Source organism: Larimichthys crocea, chromosome III (genome assembly GCF_000972845.2).
Source record: "Larimichthys crocea isolate SSNF chromosome III, L_crocea_2.0, whole genome shotgun sequence".
Classification (NCBI taxonomy): domain Eukaryota; kingdom Metazoa; phylum Chordata; class Actinopteri; family Sciaenidae; genus Larimichthys; species Larimichthys crocea.
In genome coordinates, this window is record NC_040013.1 from 1962771 (window position 1) to 1989494 (window position 26724).

General features: G+C 44.7%; 1 protein-coding gene across 1 annotated transcript; it reads left to right on the top strand.

Moving 5' to 3' along the window:
* Window positions 1-6551: 6551 nt before the first annotated feature.
* On the top strand, window positions 6552-26581 carry rorb (RAR-related orphan receptor B). Its single transcript, XM_010729378.3, has 10 exons — window positions 6552-6966; window positions 20241-20326; window positions 20442-20583; window positions 20696-21127; window positions 21441-21562; window positions 21754-21886; window positions 21976-22083; window positions 22210-22320; window positions 22440-22552; window positions 22705-26581. The coding sequence occupies exons 1-10, from the start codon at window positions 6960-6962 to the stop codon at window positions 22867-22869; spliced, it is 1419 nt and encodes a 472-aa protein (XP_010727680.1). The 5' UTR covers window positions 6552-6959; the 3' UTR covers window positions 22870-26581.
* Window positions 26582-26724: the final 143 nt, after the last annotated feature.

The window sequence follows — 26724 nt, forward strand, 5'->3', positions numbered from 1 at the left end:
TGAGAGGATGAGCTGGACTGTACTAATAGTCTTTGTGTGTGTGAATGGGACAGAGGGCTTTTTGTGTGTGTGTTCCAGACAGCGGCGCATAAGGCAGGACTTAAGTAGATGTTCGCCAAAGCGTACGTAATGCCAGGGAAATATCAACTAATCCCTACACTCTTCTACCCTATACCCCTCCCTTAACATCCATTCTTCTTCTCCTCCTCCTCCTCCTCCTCTTCCTCCTACTACTACTACTACTACTACTACTACTACTCATCATCATCATCATCGCCACCACCTTCGCTGTCGTCGTCACCCTTCCATGAACCCTTCCTCACTTGATTTTTTACATTTTTAAGAAAAAGAAGAGTCAAAATCAAAATTGAGACACGTAATCACACACATACTGTACTGCACTCTCTCTCTCTCGCACACACACACACACACACACACACACACACACACACACACTCCATTGTTGTTGTTTCTTAATCCTGGTGGATTAACAGACTAACAGACTCATTTTACCTCAGCCCAAACAAAGAGAGATGTCAAATCATCCACCCAACGCTAAAGGTGATGATCGTATTAACTTTGTGTGTTTTTGTTTGTGTGTGTTTGGATGTTATCTGCCACCCAAAAAAAGGTTCAACACCTGTTGGGAAAGACGTGCACACGAACAGAAGAATGTGTTCTTACATTCACATAAACATCAGGCGACGGGCGTTCAAACATTGATTGCATTGGATGTCATTAGCCGACGTGCTAACTCCAGTATTCTCACAGAGCTGTGAGCGTAAACTGCTTAAAGACGTAATCTTATATGCTCCGGAGGAAACGCTGCGTTCTGTCAAACAGTGGTGCTGCAGAGTGTCCACTAATCCACATGCTAGACTCCAGATTAACGGGAGGGGATGGGGATATGGACGAGGGAGGGGTTAAAAACATACCGACCATCCCCATCCCCATCGCCATCCCCATCATCATCACCACACATACACACACACAGACAGTCGATCACTCCCCCCCTCCCTTCAGATTATAGTGCTTAGTGCTGCCTCTGTGTGACAGACAGTAAGAGGATCTCTGGGTGGCGTCCCCCAGGGCTCCATTATTGGTCCCCTAGAAAAGCCCCCTCCGGACCGGACACCTAGAGACAGGGGTGGGGGGTCATAGGTCATTGGTTAGGGGTTGTAAAGGGAGGTTATACGAGATACATCTGTTTGTTTTGATGAGAGGGATTACTGGAAATGAAGCCTCGAGTTTACAGTCCGGGATGCGACATAACATGATTTCTAATTATTCTCCAAGGCTGCGAACGCACACACACGGTTTCAGCGGTCGTCTTAAATAAGGACTAACGTCAGGCTGCGTCTCTCTGCAGGCCGAACCATCAGCAAATATTAAACTGATTTGCAAAGCTGTATCCTCTGTTGGTTTATATTTTTTTTTAGAACCACTTCAGAAAAATCAACATAACTATCAAGTATCCCTGAACATTAAAGCCTCACGCAGTCCCAGTCTGCAATTTCCTCCCCCCCGTTTTCAACGTTTATTAAGCTCTCCCAAAGAAATCAACGACGACTAAATTATTTTGAGAGAGAGCCTCGGGCTACAGAGACATATTCGATATGCCTACCATAAAAAAAAATATATAGATAGATATATATATATTAGAGATATTAAGAGGAACAAGCAGAGAGGAGAGAAGAGGAAATGACTGACTCAAAGTAAAACTAGATTTAATATCTTAATGGCTTTGTGTGGAAAAAAAAAATAGATAATAGAGAAATCCAATTAAAATCTGATGATTGGCACTGTGAGGTAGAGACATGAAACTGTTTGTCTGAACCACTGGCTCTATATAAAGCTTTGATTAGATGATGCTCGTAATAGTCGCAGCCACAGACTAATAGGTTGTATATTTTTAACTCTGATACTGATATACCACAGGCTGCCGGCCGCGCCACTTAACACAGATGTATAACCCGTCGCAGCGTCGTGGACAAAGCGAGGCTGAATACAAATAATGGAGTAAGTCATTACGGGAGATTTTTTTTTTTTTTTGATTTGCAAGAACACATAAAATTGTACCGAGCCATATTCAGAGAGTGTGTGTGTGTGTGTGTGTGTGTGTGTGTGTGGTAAGCGTTTCCCCTAATGCCTCTCAAGGTGACTTGGCCTCCCTCCTTCAGGGCTTTCCTTTCAATTCTTTTTGGGATTGAAATTATGATGAAGTAATTTTTCTGCAGAAATTGCCTATGTCACTTGTGGTATCTCTCGGCAAATTTCTCAAGTGTATTTTCAATCTCTCTCTCTCTCTCTCTCTGTATCTGTCCTCTTCTCTTCATCTCTCTCTCTCTCTCCCTCTCTTTCGGCTGTCTTTCTCTTTCTCTGAGCTCTCACTTGACATGTCAATGTGTCAATGTCACATTACACCGAGGCAATATACGTGAAACAATTTGGCACGATAGGAGGGGAAGAAAAAAAAAACCTCTTTATATTTCACAGCAGCAAAACAGCCTGTCTTTGAGGTATACGGTCACACACACACACACACACACATATCTATATATATGTATATATATAGATATATATAAAACACGTTAAAAGACATGCACAGACACAAATACACTCACAAAGTCACACACACACAGTTTCGCAGTGAAAAATCACCTGCTTGTTTCAGGGGAAAATAAGAGGCAGTGTGGAACATGTCGTCAGATTGGAGAGGGAGATTCCTCAGAGACCTGTGGCCTAATTTCTTATTTTCAAGAGGAAACTTATCTAATTATATATAAGTTAACTTCCTAGTGGTCGATTCAAGGGCAGCACTGACTGGTAAGAACGAACGAACAGCCTTAAGAGAAACAAGGCTATCACATCCTGCTCTCTTCAGGTTAGATGTGTTGTTCTGTTGTTGAGATACTGTGGAAAGACGCCTCGCTCTTTAACACTTCTGTTAAATTCCAACAACTCCAACAGAGTGAAGCCACTTCTCTCGGTCAACAATTTAAGCTCTTAAACGTAATATTTATTTCCTGTATTTGGATTAAAAACCTCGTGAAAAATGAGTCACCTAATATTAAAAAAACAACAATACATGCTGAGTTGAGCCCTACAGACAGTAAGCGGCAACCGACGTGGCTGTGAAGCCAATTTTTATACAAGTCACCTGTTCAGATTATATTAAGACTTAAAGTTATGCAGAATTCAGAGCGTAGCCGCTTTGATTTACAGGTGGATGCCGTTACAGGTGGCTTGTTTGGGCACCTGGGCATCATTCATCCACAATCTTTGCGTACTTCTCGTTGAGCCGTGAGGCTGCAGAGGCAGTGCTGCCAAGCCACAACACTGTGGGCGACGTCACGGATACGACGTCCAGGTTTTAGAACTGTCTCTGCGTTCGAGCTTTTATTTTGAAAGGGTGGATGACACCACAGACAGTGCTGTGTTTGACATGGGAACGTCACTATCGTTGGACACGCTCTTATTTTGACATTGTGGTGGTGCCAGTGGAAAAATGAATGGACAAAGCCATTAGGATTCATCCTCTGGGCACCATGCAGTCCATCCGTTGTTGACAGATTTCAGACTGGTGGGCCGACCGACAGATCGGCGTTGCCATCCCTGGAGCCGCGCCGCCAGCGTGGCTAAAAATGGAGGCAACACTTGACCTTCAAGGTCAGTCAGACAGGTAGACAGACAGGGATGCGGCGTGCGACCAGGCCAGCCAACAGAAGCAGACAGGGAAGCATAAAGGCAGAAGGACCAGAGATCCCATCTCGGCGCTGAGTGCTGTTTTCTCCTTCTCCAAGTTCAGCCCTAAGGCATGGCCCGGTCTGCTTCTCCTGCTCCCTTCCTCCCTTCCCTCTCACCACCATATGGACAGAGCAGCCTACACTGCAGTGTAACAGGAACAGACGATGTACATATTCAGTCATGTTTTAAAGTCACGGCTCTGCTGTGATCTGTGTGGGAGAACAGAGGTAATCCTTCTTAATGGAGTCCCCAGCCTGCAGATGGATCACACGAGGACGCATTTTATCGCCTAGACAAAAAGGGATGAAACCTTTATTGTATTTTGAAGTCCCTTTCTTTTATTTCCTCCTCCTCCTCCTCCTCCCTCCCTGTCTGTCTCTCCTCCTCATCATCTCTTTCTTCTTCTTCGTTCGTCGTCTGCCCCGTCTTCACGAGCGTTTCATCCCTGACCAGTCTGGGATTTTTTTTATCACGCTTGCTTTGGTCATTACATCACAATTATGAAGCTGTTGGTACAGGAAAGAAATAAAGAGATGAAGATGAAAAAAAAAAAGAGTGGAAAAAAGCGACAGATGAAATGTAGGTCAGTGGAGATGTGCTCGGGGCAGTTTCTCTCTCTGTTTCTCTCTCTCTCTCTCTCTCTCTGGGCCACAAGCTAAAGAGGCTGAAAGAGACCGGGGGTGAAAGTGCCTCTCTCACCCACACCTGCCCCTCTCTCTCTCTCTCTCTCTCCGAAAACCTCGCACATCGTCGGATACAAGCGTCCGACCACGGTGTTACCTCTGACAGACGCTGAGCGCTGTGGACGTGATGCCAACCGAGTGTGACGGCACTGAGACGACACAAACTCACTCCTACACGATCACTATTTACAGTTTCACCAAGCCAGAGGTCACCAGGAGTCAAAGGAGACCTGGCGGCTTCCAGTCATATTTAAAATAATCTCTCGGTTGTCCCTGTTTAACCTTGAAAAAAGACCTCACACGTCTAGCAAGTAATTTAAACTATTATCTCATATTTTGGTGCACATATTATATCATGTACTGCTCAGAAAGTGACGCCCAAACCCTGCATGTGATGTGATTGTTGGTCTAGTGCCAAGCTACGCCACGCCGAACAAGGAACGCCGCCAGATTCCCGAGTTATAACACGCCCGTAAAACAACATTAAAAAGACAATAAGGTATTCTGTGCATGCATTTTAATACCCCTGCAGCCTACACCGGGTCACTCATTGTACAGCACAGTGGTCTAACATGAACCTACTCTTTCATTTTCCAGGTCAGTATTTCAGAGTTTCTCAGAGGAAGGAGAGGACCCCACCCTGAAAGCTATCCCGGGGACACCTGAGACAAGTGGTGTCACCTGAGCCGCTCTCCTTTATGCGACATGAGATCTACTGTTTGAGCCCCTATACACGTTATATACAGTGTATTTATACATGTACACACACACCATGATTTATTGTTTTATACACTTCCAGATAATCGTCATGATGTCATTTACCGCAGTCGCAGGTTGAAGGTCAGCGTGAGATACAGTCAGGCACGGTACTGCTCGAAGATACAGTCACATCATTTACTGAAAACTCCCTGGAGTTTCTGAGCAGGTTCTGGTGGATCGTGGCTGCTGCATGACGTCCACTACACATATTCCTACTGTCATTACTGCTACCATATCTCCATTACAGTTTATAGTTAGTTGCTGCTGATGTGCATCTGTGTCTCTCTATCTCTATCAGTCGTTGTAATTGATAATAATTGTAATTGTACAATATGTTTGTGTTGATTTGTCCTGTACACGTGACATCTATTGCACGTCTGTCCGTCCTGGGAGAGGGATCCCTCCTCTGTGGCTCTTCCTGAGGTTTCTTCCACATTTTTTCCCTGTTAAAGGTTTTTTGTGGGCAAGTTTTTCCTCACTCGAACCGAGGGTCTAAGGACAGAGGGTGTCACTCCCTGTACAAATTGTAAAGCCTCAGAGGAAAATGTGACTTTGGGCTATACAAATAAAATCTGATTTCATTTGAGAATCAGTTCTTGTGGTGATAAAGTATCCATGCACATTTCTATGTAAAGTTTTAAAGCTTAAATTCTAATTAAAATCTTTTTTTTAAAAACTGTAATGTGCTTTAAATCTGCGCAATAATGCTTCTATGTCCGCTGTGGTTATGATAATATTTCTATATTACAATTACAAGTTTTAAAGCTTGAATACTTGAAGCAAATCAGTGATTAAAATCTATTTTTTTTAAACCGTAATATGTTTTAAATCTGTGCAATAATGCTCCTATCTCCGCTGTTGTTCTATATCATAGTTTGTATCAGTCTAAAGTCGACAGATGACAGATTTTTGTCACCGTTTGCCCTCCCCGTCTCCTGAAATCAGTGTTTTTAACTTGTATTCTCTTCATTGTGAATTAATCTAATGAAACATTAAATTCAAACAAATAAATGAGGCACCAAGAGGAATAAATAATCCGTCCCCAGCAGGCAGGATGTTGGATTTCTGCAGCAGCCTCCGAGATATGAGACCAGATTAAAGATTTTCTGTGCATGCATAAGAAAAGAAAAGAAAAAAGAAGAAATAGCCTAGATTGCATGGAGCTGATGTGGAAGGTGACATTAAAACTTTGCTGTGTCTGTGTACTGTAGCGGCACAGTGTGTGTGTGTGTGTGTGTGTGTGTGTGTGTGCAGGAGAGAGAGAGAGAGAGAGAGAGAGAGAGAGAGAGAGAGAGAGTGGGAGGAGCGGAAAGTGCTCCAGTCCAATCGGGGCCGCCGGGTAAAGCCTCTCCGGTACTCTCTTCCCTCCCTCAGCCCGCAGAAACAGTGAAACCCTCCCACAGAGGTGAGAGCGCAGATGTCATGAGAAAAGAGACCACACGACCAGAGCGCAACGACCGACTCACCGAGCGACCTCAGCCCGCCTCCATGCGCCCCGGTCTGGGATGCTTTTAGCGCAGAGACGCCTCCACTCAGGGCAGCCAGTGGACGTCGACGCAGATCATCTCCACTCTTTCCGTTGTTGTTGTTGTTATTTTTAAACCGAGGATTTTTTTCCTTTCCCAACCTCCACCTCCTCCACCACCTCCACACCGCATCCTCCTCCACCAAACTCCATCCTTTTTTTTTAAGTGTTTATGTGTGTTTCTTCATGACTGCTGCTTTGGGAAGCGAGCCTCAGCAAGCAGCAGCTCCAGCAACGCCAACACCATGCGAGGTAAGAACCATCCAAACACCGCCGCACTTTGCCCCAAGCTTCATCCCCGCCACACACACACACACACACACACACACACACACACACACACACACACACACACACACACACGGCTTTATCCAACATTTGGCCTTGGAAGTTTTTTCCTGGGAGTCTGTCAGAGCTTTTTTTTTCGGGAGTGTGTGGTTGGATTTCGCGGCACCTTAAACAGCAGAAATGCGTAAAAGTTTATTTGGATCTGTGTGTGTGTGTGTGTGTGTTGAGTGTGTGTGAAGGCCTAGAGATTTTGCAAATTCATGCGCAAATCCAGTCTGTGTTTGTAAAATTAAAAAGTGGCGCATGATGTTTGATTAAAGCTTTAATCGTCTGCGCGCAGCAGCTCACGGAGAGGCTGCACAGATCCGATCAGATCAGATCAGATCAGATCAGATCAGATCGGGCTGTGAAATCAAAAAATAAAGAAATAAAAAGCAGGTTTTTATTTTGCACATTTCGTTTGTCGCGTTGATCAAACTTTAAACTTTAGGTGGATGTTTTTTTTCTTTGGTACTTTTTATTTTTATTTTTACGCGCTCCACTAACCCATTTCCGTAAAACGCGCCGGGGATGTTGAAATTCAACGTCAATGTTACACACACACACACACACACACACACACACACACACACACACACACACACAGGTGAACACAGCTCTTCACACTTTTTTATTTTATTTAAATCCCTTAAAATCAGATTTTTTTTTTCAGCTTTAATATTCCACAAATCATCCATCAGCTTATTAAATGTTTTATTTAGTGTCCTTAAATGCTGTGCAGTTACAGCTGGCGCAAAGTTGCGACACTCGTTCAACTTAAAACCCTGAATGATGTTTAAGTGCTGTGACCTGACCTGACAGAACCTCGTCATGTCAGAAGGATGAGAGAGAAAGTTTAAGAAAGTTTGAACTTTTCAGCTTTTAATGTGGAGAAAGATTCAAACAAAAGAGTTTTTAGTCTGGGCTGTGATCAGGAGTGTGGTTTGGTAACATCAGAGGAGAAATGACTGACTGCTGCTGATATTCTAACAACAGAAACTCAATTTAAATCTATCTGTCTGTCTGTCTGTCTGTCTGTCTGTCTGTCTGAGCTTCAGGCAGCACAACATGAGAAGGCCACAAACAGCCTCCACCTTTCTCGCTCTGTCTCTCTCCTCCGTCATGCACCTTGTGTTTTATCCACATTTTAATGGCGACCACTGTCGTGCATTGGACGGGAGGCTTTAAAGAAGGGGAAGGGGACGGAGGTGGAGAAGGATGGATGGGGGGGGGTGTAGGCACACCGAAGGCTTTCACTTCATAGCCGTGGTTTGGCAGAAGAGGCCCCTGAAGCGTCTCTCTCTCTCTCTGTGTCTCACCCCTCTCTCTCTCCATCTTCCTCTCTCCCTCTGCACGCCCCAAAGGGTTTTGTCAGATAGAATTAAATCAGTGTGGGCCGCTCGGCCCCCACTCCTCGACCTGTGTTGTGTGTGTGTGTGTGTGTGTGTGTGTGTGTGTGTGTGTGTGGAGTCTCGAGCTGCCCTTATACACAGAAATGTGCTCACAAACCACAAGGTTATAAAAAATAGAGGCCCCTCATGAGCCGCGGTAATTACCATTTAACAATAGACACAACTCCTGAAGCCCCTGACCGAAGATGATGTCACCGCATCGTGTGGACGGGAAAGGCCGGAAAAATAACAGAATAATATAATATAATATCATCATCATCATCATCATCATCTTCATCATCATCATCATCATCAGCAGCAGCAGCAGCAGCAGCAGCAGCAGCAGCACGGCCTTTTTTAAATCTCAGAAAATGGAGCTTTGTGTCCTTGTTGTTTTTGTGCAGGGATAATTATTTCTGTCAGTAACAGTGTCGTTATATTATATATTATATATTATATTTATTTAAAAAAAAGACACATTTAGTCAGAAATAAGTTTGTTTATCCAAAGAGCCAATCATCAGCGCCCGCCTCTAACTAAACTAACAGTTTCAGTGAGTTATCACCAATAACAGCACTGAGATTTGTGCTAAAATAACCGATAAACCGCACAAACATAAACTGTGGATGTTCTGCATGTTTTCTGTCATTCGCATGAGCCTGAGAGCTTTTCACACCGACATAGATGCTCCGGGGTCAGACAGGTCAGAGAGTTCAGCGATGGAGGGAGCATGAGGAGGAGGAGGAGGAGGAGGAGGAGGAGGAGTTCATCTGATCTCCTCTGTCAGCGATACGTGTCAATCGCAATCTCCTCCGCGGTGGAAAAAGAGCGAGTGTGAAAGAGCAACAAAAGCAGCGAGGTGTCGACGAGCCGCGTCCAAAGAAAAAGAAAAAGAGGACGGAGGGGAAGAACTAAAAAAACTCCCAACGTCGTTTATGCATCATCACAAGCACTGAAAACACACACACACACACACACACACACACACACACACACACAGCTGCAGCACTACGCATGACGGCCTCATGCCAATAGAATTAGTCCCATCCCGCTTTGCTCTGGAGGTTTGCGCGAGCATCGATTTGTCCGATCCTAAAGCATCCCGGGATCAATGCTGGAGTCAAAGCCAGCGGAAGCGGTCTGTGCAGATAAATCTATGGCACGCAACCTGCACAGCTTCACTTCACCTTTAATGTTAGCAGATCCATAAATGCATGAAGTCGCTCGATAAAAGCCTCAACTTTAACCCTCTTATTCATGGTTTATGAGCACATATTGAATAAACACGCTATAATGTAGATGTAAAGTGCTGTTATGAACTATAACTGCTCCTGTGAGCTGCTGGACGACAGTAAACAGCTGTAATAATATGAAATATGTGTTCAAATCATGTGTTATAATTCTAAATGAACACCTGGAGATATGTAGCGTAGTTTATTATATGTATTTATCTGAAATTAATCGCAGATAAGTCATTTTTAAGAGAAAATTAACCAAATTCTGTGATTTCAGCTTCTTAAACGTGAATATTTTCTATTTTTATGGCAGTAAACTGAAATATCTTTTGGTTTTGGACACAATAAGACATTTTAGGACATTTTCTGACCAAAAAACTCATCGATTTATCAAGAAATTGCTCAACAGATTGGCCGATAATGAAAATAATTGTTAGTTGCAGCCCTTACAAATGCAATATAGTGTTTTTTATTTATTTATACGGAGGTTATAAATGCTAAACAGGGAGTCTGAGCGAGGCACGGACAGTTTGTTGGTGAAAATCATTAACAGGAAGTCTGCATGTTTCACTTAAAGTTGTCCAAGAGCACCAACAATGAACAACTCCAGCTAAATATGGAGCGCCGTACGTCACGCTGGCTGATGATGGGGGCAGAAGCAGCAGGTCAGCTCGCAGGCTTCGTCACCAAATCGCCGTTTTCTCCATTGTTGCTATGAAAATCACTTAAAGCGCACAATGGGCACCTGGCCTGCGGGGAATCGGAGGTCTTTGCGGTGCGATCGGGGGGTCTGTGTGCTCCTCCTGTGGAGCTCGGCGTCGGTGATTGTGTTGTTTATTGTGTGTTTGTGCTGACTAATGGCCCGATGTTATGTAAGGAGAGAGGAGAGATTACCCCGAGCCCATGCAGGCCACACTGTTAATCCCTCAGCACAGCCCTACTGACTGACTGAGGTACCGCCAGAGCTGTTACAACACACACTGTCTTCAGAAACCCACGGTCTGCTCCTCACCCGGCGTGCCTGCCTGACCTTTTTCAGGCCGTCGACTCAAACCATCCTCCGTGCTGCGTGTGGCCTGCATGCTCCCACTGAGCCACTATCACAGCCCGTGTTTGTTCAGCGTGTGCTCGGCGTGCTCTCCGTGTTGGTTTTATCCCTCCGCGGCTGTCTGCCGGAGTCGAACAGTTTCCCCCCTCTTCAGTCTCTCTTTTCTTTTTTCATTTAATCTTCATACACACAAAGCGTGGGCTACGCGGCACGCTCCGGTTTGTGTCTACACTTTATCTTAGCCAGGAGGGATTTCAGCCTGAACCACTCCTAAACTCTAAATCTGCCTTGAAGTCATGGAGTCCTCCTGACAGCTCCTTCTGTTTTGTCAGTTTTACTCATCCATGAAGCCGGCGTGTCTCAGCGGAGGCACAGTGACATTCAACATACACATTTTTCCTCGATTTACATTGAAGTATAAAAAAAAAACAGAGGGGGGGAGGGGAAAGAGGGTGACGCATATATGAACAGAGAGCGAGAGGAGAGCGTGGAAATCATCAGACGTATTGAAATTATTTGTCGTTATTTTGAGCTTTTGCTGTCTCATAATCAGTGAGATACAGAGCGGCAGTGTTTGACAGTCCAAAGTCAGAGTCAGTGTGTTCGCCTGCATTTCTAAACTCAGGTTTCAAGAGTCAAGGAGAAGATCTGCCCCCGAACCAACGCAGGGTTAAAGAGCAACACTCACTTCCTTTTCCTGCGCTTCTCCGCGACGTCTGCGTAGAATTACTTGAGGATCTATGAAGTGAATAAATTCATGTTAAAGACGAAGAAGAATATTAAAATGCAGGAGATAAAATGAGACGAGACAGAGAGGGAGAAAGAGGGAGAAGGGGGAAAGTGAATGAAGGAGATAAGAAAAGAGAGAGAGTTATATAATAGTGCAATCCTGCATGTGTGAACGAGTGTGTGTGCACAAGTAAAGCACAGGGTGCACACACACACACACACACACACACACACACACAGATACAAACTATCCTGCTCTCACATTACACTCGCACACTGTAGCTGCCCTCAGCAATGAATAACGCCAGAACCCGTCATAGTAGTGTCCAAAGTCCACGCTCACACACCCCCTGTTAGACCTCAGCTAACACTCAAAGCAGATTAGTGCACACACTGCAGGTCGCTGTCACTTTAATATTCCACTTCGTACACGTGTACATGTACAGATGGAATAAGTTACCGGCTCTCCTTGTTTTATTTGAGCGTGACATTTGGGAAACTGCAGGAAAAGAGCCTGAATGAACTCTATTGTCTCCGGCCTTTGCATGAGAAAGCAGCGTTGGTCTCCCACATTAGCTATGTGAAATCTAAGATCACACGGCTAAATGCCTCGACTCTTTGAAGGTGTTCAGCGCTGGCAGGTAACGTCGCACCCACCCGGCAACAATAAGCCCATAATATGACTTAGCCGGGCGCCGCATCTTTTCTTAATGACAAAGATTAGCCTGTTTTAGTGCTTGTAATCGCATTGAAGAGACTCTTATTAGGTCTATCGTTCTTTCTCTCTCTCTCTCTGTGTGTGAGTCTAAATCCTGAGTTACCTCTCTTAACCTGTGTGTGTGTGTGTGTGTGTGTGTGTTTGCACGAGTGTGTCCTAAACCGTGGCCGTGGACCTGAGGTCTCCTGTCATTCACAAAGAGTTTGCAGTTATGAAACCGACTGCTGCTTCCGCTCTCTTGACTCAGATTTAATGTTCATAACGCATTCTGTTAAATCATCCCACTAGAGAGGGAGAGAGAGGGGAGGAGGGGGAGGAAGGGAGCAGGTGAAGAGCAGAGCCGGGCCGAGCCGGGCCGAGCCGAGCCGCATGCATGTGTGATAGTCTTTGTGATCAATTTGCCTCTGTGAGAGATGCCCCTGGGGCCACTTTGGGGAGAACCTTGTTAGGCTGAGTTAAATTGTTGCCTGAGGCGAGCTATTAGCGGCCATCCCTGAGAGAGGACACACACACACGATCTCACACACACACACACACACACACACACACACTGAAATGCACACGTACATTTAAACCTTTTTAAAACTCATCATATCGTCACTCAGAGGAATGCATAAACCCACAGAGAGGGTGCAAATATTATATTAAAAGTAGAAGTTTGGTACATCAACACATTTACAAATGATAAAACACGGCTGCACACTGAGAGGAACACAAGTACAATAAAGATGTACTCAAAGTATCAAAAGTTACATTTCATATAACAAATATATCAAACTGTATCATGTTCTGTTGGTAAAATGTTTAAGTACACGCAAAGTAACTTGTAACAACAAGTAACTGTCACTCACACACTTTAATCTCATAGTTTCAATAAACAAGTAACTGTCACTCACACACTTTAATCTCATAGTTTCAATAATATCCAACCAGATTTGGAGAGCACACACACACACACACACACACACACACACACACACACACACACACACACACACACACACTCTTTAATTCTGTCAGCTCTTCACACTAAGTGCTGCTCTCTTCATTAAAGCTTTAAAGCTCATGTCGACGTTCCCGCTCTCTGTTTTATCCGACTGACCGTCACTCGTAACAAAACTCTCGCATCTTATGTAAGAGCCCAGAGTCATTTTCTGTCTGTGGATGTCTCTCTCTTCTCTTTCTCTACACTGGGATAGCCACCTTTCCTCTCCCCTCCCCCCTCAAACACACACACACACACACACACACACACACACACACACTGTCATCTACAATTAGACTCAAGAGAAACAGCATAGGAGGAGGAGGAGGAGCGTGAGGTTATAAGGGGAGCATGAGGACACGGCCAAAGCCAACAAAACATTATTTTCTCACCTCGGGAATGAAACAACAGGATCTCAGTGAGTGTGTACATGTGTGTGTAAAAATATTCCTCTGTGCTTTGATTCATCCAGAACGCCACGACCCCGACCACGACCCCGACCACGACCACGACCCCGACCACGACCCGGCCGTGTCCTTTAACAGCTCGCTGTGCACACATGCATGCCTGCTAACGTGACAGAGAGAGAGAGGAAATCAAATATATAACACAGAGCTTAAAGCAGTGTGTGTGTGTGTGTGTGTGTGTGTGTGTGTGTGTGTGTGTGTGTGTGTGTGTGTCAGGACGGTAATGACCAGATGCAGACCTCTCACACTCGGACTCGTTCCTTCCACTCTGATGCGTCGCTCAGTCCTTAAGGAAAGGTCAAAGGCCGTCAGGGTCCTACAGGTCACCCAGGGGGTCCGAGTGTGAGCGTACGCCTGTGTGTATGTGTGTATATGTGTGTGTATGTGTGTTTACAGTGACCATGAGAGGCAGATCTGAGAAAGCAGATGGACAGACTGTGTGTGTGTGTGTGTGTGTGTGTGTGTGTGTGTGTGTGTTCAGGCAGGAGTTGGGTTTACCCTGTGGATTTTTTCCCACGCCTCCATCTCCTCTTATCCATCTGATGACACATGCTGCACAGGGTGGGAGACTCTGTGTGTGTGTGTGTGTGTGTGTGTGTGTGTGTGTGTGTGTAGGAGGGGGTGCATAGAAATCATACTGTAAAGTCTGCGTTTTTTTCAGAAGCAGTTTGCTGTAACGTATGCGTCCGAGCATGTGTGAATGTGCCTCTGTCTGTCTGAAGTGTGTGTGTGTGTGTGTGAGGGTGTGTGTGTGTGTGTGTGTGTGTGTGTGCGTGTGAATCGATGCACTGGATGACAGCCAGCGGCCCCCTTCTGTTCCCTCTCCGTGGCGTCCAATCACGCCGCGGCACAATCTTCCATGAGCGAACCGCAGCTGATCCCAGACCTGCTATCTGAGCAATTACCCAGAGTGCTTTGGGGGGGCTGTCATGCATGGCAAAGCTGGACGAGCTCATGTCCTCTGACGGGGGGACGAGGGGGACGAGGGGGACGGGACTGTTTCTGACTGTTTGGACAGTGTGTGTGTGTGTGTTGGCAAAGTGCGGGAAGAGGAGAGGTGGGGGGTCGGTGACGACATGTATGTTCGTACCGTGTGTGTGTGTGTGTGTGTGGACAAAGACGTGTTTGGCGGTCGAGGGATGGAGATGACAGGGGGGGGGGGGACAAAGACAAAGACAGAACCGGACCAGGACCGGACCAGGACACAGTACTGTGTCATCATCGTTTAATCTACAGATTATTTTCTCAATTAAAGTCGATAAAAAAGTCAGAAAATAGTGAAACCTGTCCGCGGAGACGTCTTCTTTTGTCCCATCAACCGTCCAACGACGCAAAACAAATAACCTTGCATACACATACAACATACTTTATATTTTATTTCATTATTACAGCTGGTAAATCTCAATTTGTCTTTATTTCCACTCTCTTATTCTGTCTAATTATCGCCTTGTGACGCAAAGCTTGATTGATTTATTGATTCACTGTTCTGTACTTCAGTAGAATTTTAAGGTACTTGTACTTTACTTCATATTTCTACTCAACTCAAATATTCTACGTTTTAATCAACCATATTAAACACAGATAAACATAAAACTTTATCAATCCCCGGCTGCATAAAGTCAATAAAAGGAGCTCCACCTTCTCCAGCTGCAACATTAAACTGATGAATGTGGCAATAATAATATTACAATAAGATCGAAGCTGCATGAGTACTTTTACTTCTGGTACGTCTGTTTAAAGTTTTGAATGAAGGACTTTGAGTATTTATATGCTGCTTTAATCTTGTTCTTGTTCAATGTGAATTCAACATTGTTAGAATTAAAAGAATAATAAAAATAAATGTATCTTTGATAAAATCCAGCGTAAACACAAAAGGCTGGTTATCTAACTTTAATATGTTTGATACCAACTAAACTCTGCAGGTACCAAAAGATGATCCCACGTGTAGTCTTTCAGTTATTTACTGATTTAAATCATATTTTAGATGATTTTTCAGATGATCCAGCTTCTTTTGTCAAATGGAAAAAGACTTTTTGTGGGACAAAATAACAAAATATTGTTTTAGTTTATCTCATTTATCAAGTTAAATAACAAAATATTGTTTTAGTTTATCTCATTTATCAAGTTAAAGGAAACATAATGATGCACAGGGGTCAGCTGTGGTGATAAGAAGAAGATTTCAGGGGATTTTACTGGAGGACAGACAAGTAGGAGAGATGAGGACCGACTGGAAATATATATATATATATATAGTGAATACTGCTGACTGAAGTCAGTAAGACATGCAGAGCAGATTGTCCACCACACTTCAATAATATTCTTTAGACACTTAAGACAGGAAAGAGAGAAAAGTGTGACAGCACAAGTCCGTTTGAAAGCATATGCAGTGGCTGTGTTTCATTGATTTTAATGGGACAGTGTGAAACATGACAGGAGACACGGGGGAGATAACCCAACTGCTATACACTATTCCCAGCTGTGTGTGTGTGTGTGTGTTAATCCACTCAGCGATCACGCCACCCAAAGTTTTCCTCAGTGTTTTTCATCGTCGGCACGAGGAGAGAGAGGAAACAGAAAGTCTTGTTCCTCTCTGAGCTCTGCTGCGAGACGAGGAAGACTTTAAGAGTCTAGAGCTGAGAGATGGAAATAGATCATGAAATACAGAAACTGGAATGATTTCACTGAACACTCCAATGAAAAAGTCAAACAGACTGAAGCGCAGTGGATGGCGAACAGTGATGGCGTAATTCACAGTATGTAGACATCTAAAAGCAGATTTAACAAGCGGCGTCGTGGTGGTGGTGGTGGTGGAGGGGGGTGAAGTGAAGTGCTGATCTCCTCCATTCTCCCAGAAGAGATCGAGTTAACTGGCAAGAAGCGATGCATATTTTTTAATGAAGTGAAGACACCACCCACATTCATCCCCATCCCACCCCCGGGAGTCGTGTTTGCGTTTTCTGAAGTTGCAAAGCTAGAAAGTGATTTCAACTGTTCTGTAAGCTGCCGGTGTGTGTGTGTGTGTGTGTGTGTGTGTGTGTGTGTGTGGTTACCGCGGGTGTGTTTCTGTTGCAGACTCACGCCCGCAGGCTGAATGAATGAAACATGCATGTCCAGTCTGCCCCACTTGAAACACGGACACCAAACATGCACAGCAGCACCTAGTGGCCTTCGTTTGCCGTTACAGACGAGAGCCGCCCTTTAAAATGCTCCTGTCACCGTGTGTGTGTGTGTGTGTGTGTGTGTGTTTGAAGTATTGTTAAGATATTGGTGCTAGAAGCTGCTGATTTTTTTTCTTCCTTTCTGTGGTGCAGTGTAGATAATTAGGACTCTATTTAGAGAGAGGGCCAGCCCAGGAAATACACAGGAGATCCTCACCTCATTAAAAATCAATTATCATAACACACGTGCCAGCGCAACACAGCCCTCATGGCCATAATCAGCTACACACACACACACACACACACACACACACACATGCATGCACGTGTGGTAACTCTCACTCTACAAGCCTTGTTCTTTGTAATATTCATCTCCAGTTCGTTTCCTCTCTCTCTCAAGAGATTGTGCGCGCCTGATCCTCCCTCTTAGCTGAGGAATCGCCAGCCTTGCAGTCCCCGCTCTTACATAATAACCTCAGGATAACAGTCGCGCTCCCGCCTGGTGCCGAGGACGCGCTGTCAGTCACTCGGCTCGGCTCGGAGTGGGTCAGCTCAGGTTGGGAAGAAGGCCCTCGTGTAGCTTCAGAGCTACAGGAGAGAGTCGCTTATTCTGGAAATGCCTGTCAGGAGAGGTTTGCAGTTTGAGAAACTCACTTTCTCTGCAGCTTTGAAGCTGGAAGTTTGCTGCCGTAATGTAAAAGCATGAATTTGAAGCTGGAAGTTTGCTGCCGTAATGTAAAAGCATGAAATCACATACCCACACTGCATTATCACACATCCTAACTTTGAAAACAATAAGAACACACACACACACACACACTCAGACAGATACCACGTCTTAAATCTGCAGTAATCCACCGCTGCAGCTAACAAGGCGTGCATTGTTGACTGGATGTGGAAGTGGGAGTCCTCCTGTGGTAAACAATTCACAAAGCCGCCGCCGCCGAGAGACGAGGACAAGACGAAAACTGATAGAGAGAGAGAGAGAGCTGGATGACATCACTTCCTTTAACAGTGTGACAGCTTAGCACATCATCGCCGTGACAGCCAGACGAGTGCAGCGAGTGGGTGGTCACCCTGGCAACAGCAATGCTGTCATGACCGTCTCCCTATATCCTACCTGACAGTCCCCGCTGGCAATGAGCAAAAACACACACTCGACAATGCACACACCCACACACACACACACACATTCACAATTGTCAACACGCAGACATGTACATGTACTTTATCTTGCACTGCGTCTTCTTTACAAGTGAAACGCTCACTCAAACCTTCTCTGAAACGATGCACATGCCCACACGCCCGAGCTCCTTTGGGCATAATTATGTGATACAGAAGAGGAGTACGATCTCCCACGGGGCAAAAAGAAATACAGTGAAGACATAATGTAATCACTGAGAGAGAAATAATAAAGGTGTGTACATCCACATCACAGCAGCAGCAGGTGTGGGATGAACGCAGCTCACTTCTTTCATGATTAACAATTTAATCAAAGAGTTTGACTGAAAGTGCGTGCGGTGTGAAGGCGATAAGAAGCTCGGGTCTTCTCCTGTTTACAGCTCATATGTGGTCCGTTGATAACAGCCATCTTGGGGGCGCGACTGACCTGTTTTTACAGACTATAAATAGTTTTGTTACAGGCCACGTTCATTGACAGCTCTGTGTATGTGTATAGTCTCTGTGTGTGTGTGTGTCGTCCCAGTCCGGTGCTCTGCTCTGACCCAGTTTGGAACCAGTTGGCTGGTTGGAAATGGGTCACGTCTTGAAGCTGCACCAGCGATGCACGGCGTGAGCGACGCCACCTTTAAGCGGCGCAGCAGTCAAACGGCAGCGCACAGGTCATTCATTCACAGACCGCGGAGCCACACAATGATCTATTGTTGGGATCGAGGTACTAAATGCAAATTGTAATTTCACAACAGAGAAATGAAGCGACTGAAGGCCCATCGGCACCTTGGATAACAACTATAAAGATAATAACGCAATAGGACTGAAGGACGGTGCATAGTCCAGTGTCAAGGCAGTTTTTAGACAATTTAACGCCTCCTAATGGCCACTAGAGGGCAGATAGACGAGTGAATGAATGAAAGTCAGTTAAAACAAATGTTCTATTGTTATTATTGCCACTTGACAAAAGGTGTCCAGGTTGATGCAAAGAGAACACAGCTCAGCGGAGGGAGCCGGCCTGTCCCGACTATCAGTTTGTATTAAAGCAGGAATTTAGTGATACTATGCGATTGTCGAACTCCCTGAGCTGCAGGTAGAGTGTATAGACGGCAACCTGTGTGTCCCCTGTCAGACGCTTAGACCGACAGAACTATCTCCATTGATCCTCATATGGGATTATCTAATTATATAGACTGCACACTCATGCCCCCACCCCCCCACCACCAGACATTTCAGTATACATGCATGCATAAACACATAAACGATGCCGCCAACAACAACAAGAACACGTGCACAAATGCACAAAAATAACCAGGGCGACTCCTTCTCATGACATGCAGCTTCAGTTTCAGAGTGCAAGTTCTGCAATGTTCTTAAGGGGAATGCAGAATCTCCCCACAGGTGAGAATATGCAAGGAGATTAACAAGTGAATGGCTATTTCAGCTTGTGGCTAAGCCAGTGCGCTCAGCAGAGGAGGCAACCAGCTCGTCGGGAAATAATTTAGGATTAGATGGGCTGTCTAATCTCTTTATAGAGGGTGTGCCATCTCAGCAGACATACCTGCCTGCCTCTACATCCATCTCATATCTCTTAACAGGCACCGCGGCTTTATCTTTCCATATATCATGGGTAGTGCGTGCAGAGACGCAGCTGATAGGTGCTTTCGGTGTGCGTGATTGAAGTGCCTTTGGTTGTTTACATGGAGCTGCCAATACACAGTGAGTAAAACCCTAAATGTAAAGTAGATAAATTAGTAGGTTTGTAAGCGCCGAGAGCTAAATACTGACAGCGCGAATAAAAAGGTTGTAGACCTCGACGTGTGAGAGAGAGAGAGGAAGAGTTCTGCAGAGTGGTCCTTCAGTGATGTAACCTTTTTTCTCATTATGGCCAACCTTTGTAACCTGCAGGGGTCTGTCCTTCAAGCTTCAAGCCTCAACACAAAGAACACCCGCCACCCACACACACACACACACACCATTAATGCTGTCCTGTCATTTATGTGTGTGTGTGTGCACGCATATGTCCTTGTCACATCTCGCTCGTTAGAAAAAACTCTTACAAGGACGTACAGAGTGTCCAGATGTCACTGTGCCCTTGTGAAGTCACACACATACTGAACGCAGACACACCTCGATCGGGTCCTGCAGCCAACACACCCGGGTTAAGAGGTTTTTTTTTTGAACCTCAAATTAGACCTCCAACTGAGGTCTTAAAAAAACTGTGAGGGGACTGAATCAGTCCACGTCCCGTCCAAAATGTGTTTAGTAACGCACGTCTTTTCTGTCCTTCCCCTGCAGCCCAAATCGAAGTTATACCATGCAAAATCTGCGGAGACAAATCTTCAGGTATCCACTATGGAGTCATAACGTGTGAGGGATGTAAGGTGAGACTTCGTTAAACAGATTTCTGTTTGCACGTCCTCAAAACGTTTGCACCTAACCGTGCACGGGTTAACCTGTAAGTCCGTATGTTCACGCTCTTTGTTGACATGTGACCAGGGTTTCTTCAGACGGAGTCAGCAGAACAATGCATCCTACTCCTGCCCCCGCCAGAGGAACTGCCTCATCGACAGAACAAATCGCAACCGCTGCCAACACTGCCGCCTGCAGAAATGCCTCGCCCTAGGAATGTCCAGAGATGGTGAGGCCCAGTTTCATACGTCAACTTCTTACTGATTTATCCTACCTGAAGAAGCTGCAAGACAATGTTTGGTTTTGGTATTCATTTTGCTTTCTTTCGTGTCTCGCTGCAGCGGTAAAGTTTGGCCGCATGTCCAAGAAGCAGCGTGACAGCCTGTACGCAGAGGTCCAGAAGCACCAGGCGCGACTGCAGGAGCAGCGGCAGCAGCAGACCGGCGAAGCCGAAGCTCTGGCACGTGTTTACTCGTCCAGCTTATCCAACGGACTGTCCACCCTTAACCATGAGATTGGGGGCACTTATGCCAATGGTCATGTCATTGAGCTGCCCAAGGGTGGCCATGGTAACGGAGGCGGAGTCCCAGGGGGATACTATGGGATGGATTCCACCCAGCCGTCTCCAGACCAGTCAGGTTTGGACATGTCGGGCATGAAACACATTAAGCAGGAGCCGGTGTATGACCTGACGCCAGTACCCAACCTGTTCAGCTACGGAGGCTACCAGGACAGTCAGCTGGGACCCAATAATGTCAGCATGGGAGAGCTGGGTAAGAGAGAGCTGCACCATATCTTCACACAGTCAAAAGCTTCTTCATTTAAAATGAATTATCCACATGTAGTCCTGGTAGAGAGTCCTGAGTCAGAGTGCTAATCTGAGAGCAGAAGAGGAGATCAGACAGGCTTACACAGCTCGCTGACAAGGTGTCATATCGCTGTATGTACAGCTCAGGCTGCTAAATTCAAATTAAGGATTTAACACGAATCCAAGAGAATGTTAAATTAAGGAGTAGTGCCTGAAGTCTCTCTGCATGTATCAAATGTAGAAATAAAATGACCAAACTGTACAATCGTCTCTTCCAGACCGCATCGCTCAAAATATCATCAAGTCCCACTTGGAGACATGTCAGTACACAACAGAGGAGCTGCAGCAGCTCGCCTGGCAGACACACTCCTACGAAGAGGTCAAGATGTACCAGAACAAGGTGAGGTTATTACAGCTACTTTCATTTGCCATGCTACAGGTGTAAGGTGTTTCATCATCACATCTCCATGTTCATGTGTTTGACATGAACGTTCATCAGGACTGATGGGAAGTTGTCCTCTAGTTGAGCCTCTCCTGTCTTAGCAAGTACAGAACATAAAACCCTAAATGTGTGTGTGTGTTTGGTTCTAGCCCCGGGACGTGCTGTGGCAGCAGTGTGCCATCCAGATCACCCATGCAATCCAGTACGTGGTGGAGTTCGCCAAGCGCATCTCAGGGTTCATGGAACTGTGCCAGAATGACCAGATCCTCCTGCTCAAGTCAGGTGAGTGGACCAGATTCAGGGACAACACTCCGTCAGAGGATGTATCTCATCTTCAGATCCATCACAATCTTTCTCCGTGGTTCTTCCAGGTTGTTTGGAAGTAGTCTTGGTGCGGATGTGCAGGGCGTTCAACCCTCTCAACAACACCGTGCTCTTTGAAGGGAAGTACGGAGGCATGCAGATGTTCAAAGCTCTGGGTAAGACGTTACTACCTTTGCATTTCTTCTTGGTTTAAACGAGGCACACGCCTGACTGGAATAAGTGTAACAAAAATCTCTTTTTTTGTCTGCCCTTCGCCGTCCTCTTCTCTATTTCCCTCCAAGGTTGTGATGACTTAGTGGGTGCGGTGTTTGACTTTGCCAAGAGTTTGTGTTCACTGCAACTGACGGAGGAGGAGATCGCTCTGTTCTCAGCAGCTGTACTAATTTCCACAGGTCAGTGCACATTCCCAAATATTATTAGAACACAGGAAGCATCCTGCAGGAACTCAGTACCTGAACAAGACGGACGCTTTGCAAGCAGGTTCTTTACACTTCTTTCTTTATTCTGTCAGATCGGCCGTGGCTGATGGAGCCTCGGAAAGTCCAAAAGCTCCAGGAGAAGATCTACTTTGCTCTGCAGCACATTATGCAGAAGAACCACATGGATGAAGACGCACTGGCTAAGGTAGGTCATGCCTCTGTAGTGAGATGTCACCTCAGGGTCGCCCCGGAGCGTTGCCGTCAGGCTCAACAGCTCCTCTGGCAGATCTCTCTTCTTATCCTGCCTCCGTTTGTATCTTTCCTCATCCCTGACTGTGCCTCCCTCTTGTCTGGCAGCTGATCAGCCGAATCCCAACGTTGTCAGCCCTGTGCACGCTCCATACCGAGGAGCTCCAGGCCTTCCAGCAACTCCACCCAGAAACGGTCAATGTCCTCTTCCCTCCGCTCTACAAAGAACTCTTCAACCCCGACCCCAACTCCGCCATGGTCATGCCCAAGTGACTGCCCGTGGCCTCAGCGGAGGAACGAGAAAATAAGGCCACGTCCGACGAGACGACAGCGGCGACAGTGTCGATTATGTCATCAACATGGCAACCACATATTCCTGAGCTCCCCCAGCTTCATTTCAGGCTGGAGGGTGAGGAGTCACCTGCCAGAAACTTACAGTTACCGCCAACAATACTAGGAATGTCCAGCACTTATTCCATCATGTTCACCGATACAGTCTGAAGAATGTATATATAAATGAAACGCGCCCCCCGAGCCACGACCTACGCGGGGGCTTCCTCCTGTCTCCTGAACTGAACTGACTGACCAGAAATGTACAGACTTTAAAAACCATCTAGGAACAATTTTAAGCTGTCAATCTTAAAAAAAAAAAAAATGGGTAAGTTAATTTGTTTTAACTTTGGAAAAAAAAACAAAAAAACTTTTGTTTGTTTGATTGATTTTTTTTTTTTTTTTTCACGTGAAGAAATTGTGAAGCTGGACGGGGGAGGGAACTGTGGATTTAGAGAAGCTATTGTAGATATTCTTCTAGTGCAGAGCGGATTCCAGTATTACTTCTTGTTCTGTTTAAATAATAAGTTAGTCCTAATTTAAATATACAGCAGTCCACCGTGGCTGATTATACCTATGTCTATGTGTTTTTATTTTATTTGATAGTTTCTTTGTGTACAGAATTTGTAAAGCTGAGACTTGTAAAAGAATATTGGGTAAAAACCGGGAGTCGACATATAGAAGCCTTGTCTGGATTTTGTTCATATGTAAAGAAGGTACTTCATCCTTCTGATGAGAACTTATAGAATTGTAAAGAGAGCATATGAAGAATTTAAAAAAAGAAAAAAAGAAGAAGAAAATAATTGCTACTACTTTTCAAGGTTGAAGATATATACGTAAATATTCTATTTTGCAAGTAAAAGAATCTGGCAGATTTGCCGTCCTATCAATCATTTTTTTCTCTCGCTGCAATAATTACGTCCAACAAAAAAAAGCTGGACTGCTTTCGAACAATCAACCAGAAACAACCAATCAGAAACTAGGACCTCACTCCCCCCCGCTCCCTCCGTGTTAGCGCCTTGGCGTGAGATTTCGTGAAGAGAAATCACAATGAAGGAAAAACTAAATCAAACTTGAATTGAAGTCGCATCTTGCCAATCTCGTATCGTATGAGGCGCCCTCGTCCCTCCCCCTCCCGTCACTATTTGCACAATCCAGTCGGTGGATGTCAATCACTCCGGGCTGAATATGAAGGACCCTTTTTTCCTCTAAAGAGCAATAATAACTTTCTTCACGCTGCCTTTCTGATCTTACTCCTCTCTCCTTTTCTTCTCTTCCTATTCCCAGATGTTCAAAACAGAGTTTTTAAAACAACAATGCACTATATTTGACTCTTGATCGTTAATCGTGTCTATAACAGTCATCTCTATGGGTGGTATTCATTCAGACGCCACACGATCTGGGGTTAGGACAGAACACAGAGCACTGATCGAAAGATCCAGAAATCTGTGATAGACAATCACCTTTTTTCCATAATCGGTAGCACTTAACGATCATTCTTTGTTGCTTTCTCTACATTAATGTTATGTTGATTAGGCCACTGTGCAAACACTGTGTGGAACAATTTGAAACCTTACGCTCTGTATGCATTTCTTCTTTTTTAACGAGAGCTTAAAGAGCTTCCTTTATAACAAGCTATTTACCAAAATAAAGTCACCCACTACACAATAAGAGCACAAAAGTAATCAGCTGATGACTTGTGATTAATGGACTGATCTGGTGTTATTCATGCACTAAAAGTGAAGATCTGTTCGTTGCACAGTGGCCAAACCGTTTTCATCCACACGTGTCTCAGCGATCCATTCACAAGAGATCCCTTCACCCCCGACCTCTGACCCCTGACCCCCCGACCCCAGATCAGAGGCCAGTGACTCTTTAAGACAATCACTTGCTCGTTTAAAAAGGCTCGATGCACTACGCAGCATCTCTCAGGGAAGCAGCTCTTTTTCTGACTTTGCATTAAAAGAGGGTTTAAATATTTTTGCAAATTTACAAAAAAAAAAAAAAGAAAAATTATAAAATAATAATAATAATAAGAAGAAGAACTTTTTAGGGTTAATAAATAAACAACACGGCATACGCTGCCAAACGTATGCAGGCAAACACAGAAACTGCCCAGACAAGGCTTTGATAAGTGTGTGTGTGTGTGTGTGTGTGGAGCATGAATTCACTGTCCAAAAATCAGAGCCCAGACTTTATGACAAGCATTGTTACGTAGCACACGAAGAAAAACATATATAAATATATATAAACTGTCATGTTTACTGCTTATTTTGCTGCTTTCGGGACACTGAGGGAAGTCCACTAGTAAGCTGTGAATCAAGCGCCATCACAACAACAACAAACCACCCCTCGAACCCGGGACAGTGAATTCCAACTCTGAATAATATGAAGTTTTTGTGTGTGCTGTTTTTTTATTTTCCCTTGTTAGACTGTGAATCAGAGGGGTGGGATGTGGGTTACGAGAGAAGAAAGGGGGGGATGTGCTGGCAAGAACGAGTGGCAACGCAACACTGTAAGTAAGATACTGTAGCAATAAGAACTGGAGGCATTTACTACTGTCATGTTTGCATTGTAAGATTATTTTTTATTTTATTACTATTTACTATTATTATTGTTCTTATTATGACTACTATTCTTCTATTACTATTAGCCTATTGTTGTTCTGTTCTCTATTTGCATGACGTTTCATTGCAATGAAACATTCGGGGCTTATTTGTGTTTTTTCTCTTCTCATGATATTGTGAGTTTCAATAGGGAGGGGGGTTATTATTATCGGCAGGGTGGGCGATGGGTTTTAGGGCAAAAAAAAAAAAAAAAAAATCCACATCAATTCAATCAATTCAGTTTTTTTCCATTCACAAGCTGAAAGAATTTTTAAATAAAAGGCTCCTATTTATACACAAACTATGAAATATTTGTTCGATTTGAGATTTTTGTTTTGTTATTGGGATGTGTGAGTTGGTATAACAATTTTTCTGAACTGGCCTTATTGGATCAGAGAGAGACCCTTATAACCTGCTGCGGGAGGGAACAATGTGGTTTGTGGGTGGATGGGATGGGGTGGGTGGGGTAACCTATTCTGAATGTTATGGAGTAGCCTGAACGCATCATGCGCCTTTTTTTTTGTTTTACCACTCCATCAACACAGACTGACATCGCAAGAGCGCACAATAAAAGCTGCGGACGTTTTTTTAATACACTGTACACACATTTCCTACAATACGTCAAATACACTCCACCCCAAAACCTCCTCCTCCTTTTCCTGAGAAAAGCCTGTGTGTGAGTGAGTGTGTGACAGAGAGAATGATGACCAGTGCTTTGTAAAACTTTCTCGATGCATTACAGATGCGTGCAATTGGGAGTAGCGTTGAAAAAATTAATTTATTGTTTAGAATGTCTTTGCATCCTAGCAAGAGCAAATAAAACAGAAATGTAGCAGCCTGTAAGCGGAAAAACCTGAAAGGTGCTTCGACTACAGAACCTCTTTCACACAGGACTGACGAAAAAATACAATAAAACGAGACTTTTTATTATTTTTTTGTTTGTTGTTGTTTTCAAAGTGCCATAGCTAGTGAGGAGAGGATTGGCAGAGCGGAGGCGTAGATGCTTTTACTGTCTGACAAACCAATCAAGGAAAATAAAAAATAAAAAAAAGGCGGGACTCCGAGGAAAATGTGTATTTGAGTACACCGACAAACATTTTTACATTTTATGCTTTTTCATTTGGTGAGTGGAGAGAAGGAGGAGGAGGAGGAGGAGGAGGAGGAGGAGGAGGCTCTGCTGGACTCTGAGAAA

Excerpts from the sequence above, each read along its gene's own strand:
- rorb (XM_010729378.3), top strand. Across the intron at positions 20,584-20,695 it reads CCTAGGAATGTCCAGAGATG|CGGTAAAGTTTGGCCGCATG; the intron begins GTGAGGCCCAGT and ends GTCTCGCTGCAG. Across the intron at positions 22,321-22,439 it reads AGCTGTACTAATTTCCACAG|ATCGGCCGTGGCTGATGGAG; the intron begins GTCAGTGCACAT and ends TTATTCTGTCAG.